The sequence below is a fragment of the Chiloscyllium plagiosum genome, unplaced genomic scaffold, assembly GCF_004010195.1.
Source record: "Chiloscyllium plagiosum isolate BGI_BamShark_2017 unplaced genomic scaffold, ASM401019v2 scaf_1207, whole genome shotgun sequence".
NCBI classification, from domain to species: domain Eukaryota; kingdom Metazoa; phylum Chordata; class Chondrichthyes; order Orectolobiformes; family Hemiscylliidae; genus Chiloscyllium; species Chiloscyllium plagiosum.
Window position 1 is genome coordinate 10,975 of NW_025212877.1, and position 3,829 is coordinate 14,803.

General features: G+C 48.0%; 1 protein-coding gene across 1 annotated transcript in view; it reads left to right on the forward strand.

The window, feature by feature from the left end:
- The window catches only part of LOC122547494 (dynein axonemal heavy chain 6-like), a gene marked incomplete at its 3' end in the record, with an annotated part of 28,356 nt that overhangs the window by 10,377 nt on the left and 14,150 nt on the right, over positions 1–3,829 (forward strand). Inside the window, exon 4 of the mRNA XM_043686107.1 lies at positions 2,730–2,893. Within this exon, the coding sequence (XP_043542042.1) occupies positions 2,730–2,893 (164 nt within the window). The remainder of the gene's footprint in view (positions 1–2,729; positions 2,894–3,829) is intronic.

Consider the following 3,829-nt stretch of genomic DNA (forward strand, 5'->3'; position numbering starts at 1 on the left):
TGTTACTGACCATTAACCGGCACTGTGTCAGTGACCATGAACCAGTGCTGCTGTTACTGACCATTAACCGGCACTGTGTCAGTGACCATGAACCAGTGCTGCTGTTACTGACCATTAACCGGCACTGTGTCAGTGACCATGAACCAGTGCTGCTGTTACTGACCATTAACCGGCACTGTGTCAGTGACCATGAACCAGTGCTGCTGTTACTGACCATTAACCGGCACTGTGTCAGTGACCATGAACCAGTGCTGCTGTTACTGACCATTAACCGGCACTGTGTCAGTGACCATGAACCAGTGCTGCTGTTACTGACCATTAACCGGCACTGTGTCAGTGACCATGAACCAGTGCTGCTGTTACTGACCATTAACCGGCACTGTGTCAGTGACCATGAACCAGTGCTGCTGTTACTGACCATTAACCGGCACTGTGTCAGTGACCATGAACCAGTGCTGCTGTTACTGACCATTAACCGGCACTGTGTTAGTGACCATTAACCAGTGCTGCTGTTACTGACCATTAACCGGCACTGTGTTAGTGACCATGAACCAGTGCTGCTGTTACTGACCATTAACCAACACTGTGTCAGTGACCATGAACCAGTGCTGCCGTTACTGACCAGTAACTAACACTGCGTCAGTGACCAGTAACCAGCGCTGTTGTTACTGACCATTAACCGGCACTGTGTCAGTGACCATGAACCAGTGCTGCTGTTACTGACCATTAACCGGCACTGTGTTAGTGACCATTAACCAGTGCTACTATTACTGACCATTAACCGGCACTGTGTCAGTGACCATGACCCAGTGCTGCTGTTACTGACCATTAACCGGCACTGTGTTAGTGACCATGAACCAGTGCTGCCGTTACTGACCATTAACCGGCACTGTGTTAGTGACCATTAACCAGTGCTACTATTACTGACCATTAACCGGCACTGTGTTAGTGACCATTAACCAGTGCTGCTGTTACTGACCATGAACCAGCGCTGCCGTTAGTAACCATTAACCGGCACTGTGTGGGTGACCATTAACCAGAGCTCATATTACTGACCAGTAACCAGGTCAATGTTAGTGACCAGTAACTAGTGCTGCTGTTACTGACCAGTAACCTGGTCTGTGTTAGTGACCAGTAACCAGTGCTGTCATTACTGACTAGTAACCAGGTCTGTGTTAGTGACCAGTACCCAGTGCTGTCATTACCGACCAGTAACTAACACTGCGTCAGTGACCAGTAACCAGCGCTGTTGTTACTGACCAGTAACCAGGTCTGTGTTAGTGACCAGTAACCAGTGCTGCTGTTACTGACCATTAACCAGTGCTGCTGTTACTGACCAGTAACCATGTCTGTGTTAGTGATCAGTAACTAGTGCTCTCATTACTGACCAGTAACTAGCACTGCGTCAGTGACCAGTAATCAGTGCTGTTGTTACGGGCCAGTAACCAGGTCTGTGTTAGTGACCAGTAACCAGTGCTGCTGTTACTGACCATTAACCAGTGCTGTCATTACTGACAAGTAACCAGGTCTGTGTTAGTGACCAGTAACCAGTGCTGTCGTTACTGACCAGTAAGCAGGTCTGTGTTAGTGACCAGTAACCAGTGCTGCTGTTACTGACCATTAACCAGTGCTCTCATAACTGACCAGTAACCAGGTCTTGTTAGTGACCAGTAACCAGTGCTGTTGTTACTGACAAGTAACCAGGTCTGTGTTAGTGACCAGTAACCAGTGCTGCTGTTACTGACCATTAACCAGTGCTCTCATTACTGACCAGTAACCAGGTCTGTGTTAGTGACCAGTAACCAGTGCTGTTGTTACTGACAAGTAACCAGGTCTGTGTTAGTGTCCAGTAACCAGTGCTGTCATTACTGACCAGGAAGCAAGTATGTGTTAGTGACCAGTAACCAGTGCTGCTGTTACTGACCAGTAACCAAGTCTGTGTTAGTGACCAGTAACCAGTGCTGTCATTACTGACCAGGAAGCAAGTATGTGTTAGTGACCAGTAACCAGTGCTGCTGTTACTGACCATTAACCAGTGCTCTCATTACTGACCAGTAAACAGGTCTGTGTTAGTGACCAGTAACCAGTGCTGTCGTTACTGACCAGTAACCAGGTCTGTGTTAGTGACCAGTAACCAGTGCTGTCATTACTGACCATTAACCAGTGCTCTCATTACTGACCAGTAAACAGGTCTTTGTTAGTGACCAGTAACCAGTGCTGCTGTTACTGACCAGTAACCAGGTCTGTGTCGGTGACCAGTAACCAGTGCTGTCGTTACTGACCAGTAAACAGGTCTGTGTTAGTGGCCAGTAAACAGTGCTGCTGTTACTGACCAGTAACCAGGTCTGTGTTAGTGACCAGTAACCAGTGCTGTTGTTACTGACCAGTAACCAGGTCTGTGTTAGTGACCAGTAACCAGTGCTGCTGTTACTGACCAGTAACCAGGTCTGTGTTAGTGACCAGTAACCAGTGCTGCTGTTGGATTCAGTGAAACGCGCTGGTTTCAGGAACTGATTCCAGTCTGGGCTGAATTCTGGGATTTGGAGGATGGCCTGGGATTTCTGAAGGAGTGTGAGGAGAGGGACATGGAGTAAGGAAAGAGATTGGTTCAGGGTTTGGCTGTCCAGGAGTGAACGTTCTGAGGCAGTTGTTCACCAACATAACAGTTCCAGAGAATGGCCTTTAACTGTTTGAAGAATCGAGTGAATCTTCTTCCTGTTTTTTTTTAGGGAGCAAAGGAGTGAGGGTGAAGTTGTGTTCGAGAAAGCAGACAGCATCCTGAAGAAGCTGCCAGAAACAGTGGAGGGGAGACAGGAGTCAGATGACACCTTCCTGGATCTAGCTGGTCTTCTGGCTTTACCCACATGGACAGCATACGTTCAGTCAGTGAAAGGTGAGGGGTCCTGCTTGGTTACCTGACCATATCCCCCCACGGTCCGAGCTGTGAACTAGCACTGAGGTACACGGCTCAGAGATATGACTGCCAAAGACACGGTACGCTCCTCAGTGTCAGCAGGTCATGGGCCTCATAGAACATAGAACATAGAAGAATACAGCGCAGTACAGGCCCTTTGGCCCTCGATGTTGCGCCGATCCAAGCCCACCTAACCTACACCAGCCCACTATCCTCCATATGCCTATCCAATGCCCGTTTAAATGCCCATAAAGAGGTAGAGTCCACCACTGCTAGGGCATTCCTTGAACTCACGACTCGCTGAGTAAAGAATCTACCCCTAACATCTGTCCTATACCTACCACCCCTTAATTTAAAGCTATGCCCCCTCGTAATAGCTGACTCCATACATGGAAAAAGGTTCTCATGGTCAACCCTAACTAAACCCCTAATCATCTTGTACACCTCTATCAAGTCACCCCAAACCTTCTTTTCTCCAATGAAAACAACCCCAAGTGCCTCAGCCTTTCCTCACACAATCTTCCTACCATACCAGGCAACATCCTGGTAAAAAAAGAATGCTGCTTGCAGAGTTACTTCTCGTGATGGTCAGCTCCAGCTGGTGACAATGATAAAGTCACCAACATTGAGGTCCTTGAAATGGCCTTACTTGCTGAGTAAAAAAGGCTTTGCTCACTTCACTCTTCTTGTTTCTGCCTAAGTACTATAATTTGCTGCAGCGGAAGACAGTGGGATGAGGCGGTGGACAATTTGGTGGCCTTTGTTTTCTCTGGGCTGTCCACTCCACCATTGGAACTTTCCATTTCTGCTTGCCTCTATGAATGTTTCTCCACGCAGTTGCCTCCAAAGGTCACAGCCCTCACCAACTGTCACCATTAATGTCCACCACTTTCAAATCATGCTTGCAAGTATCCT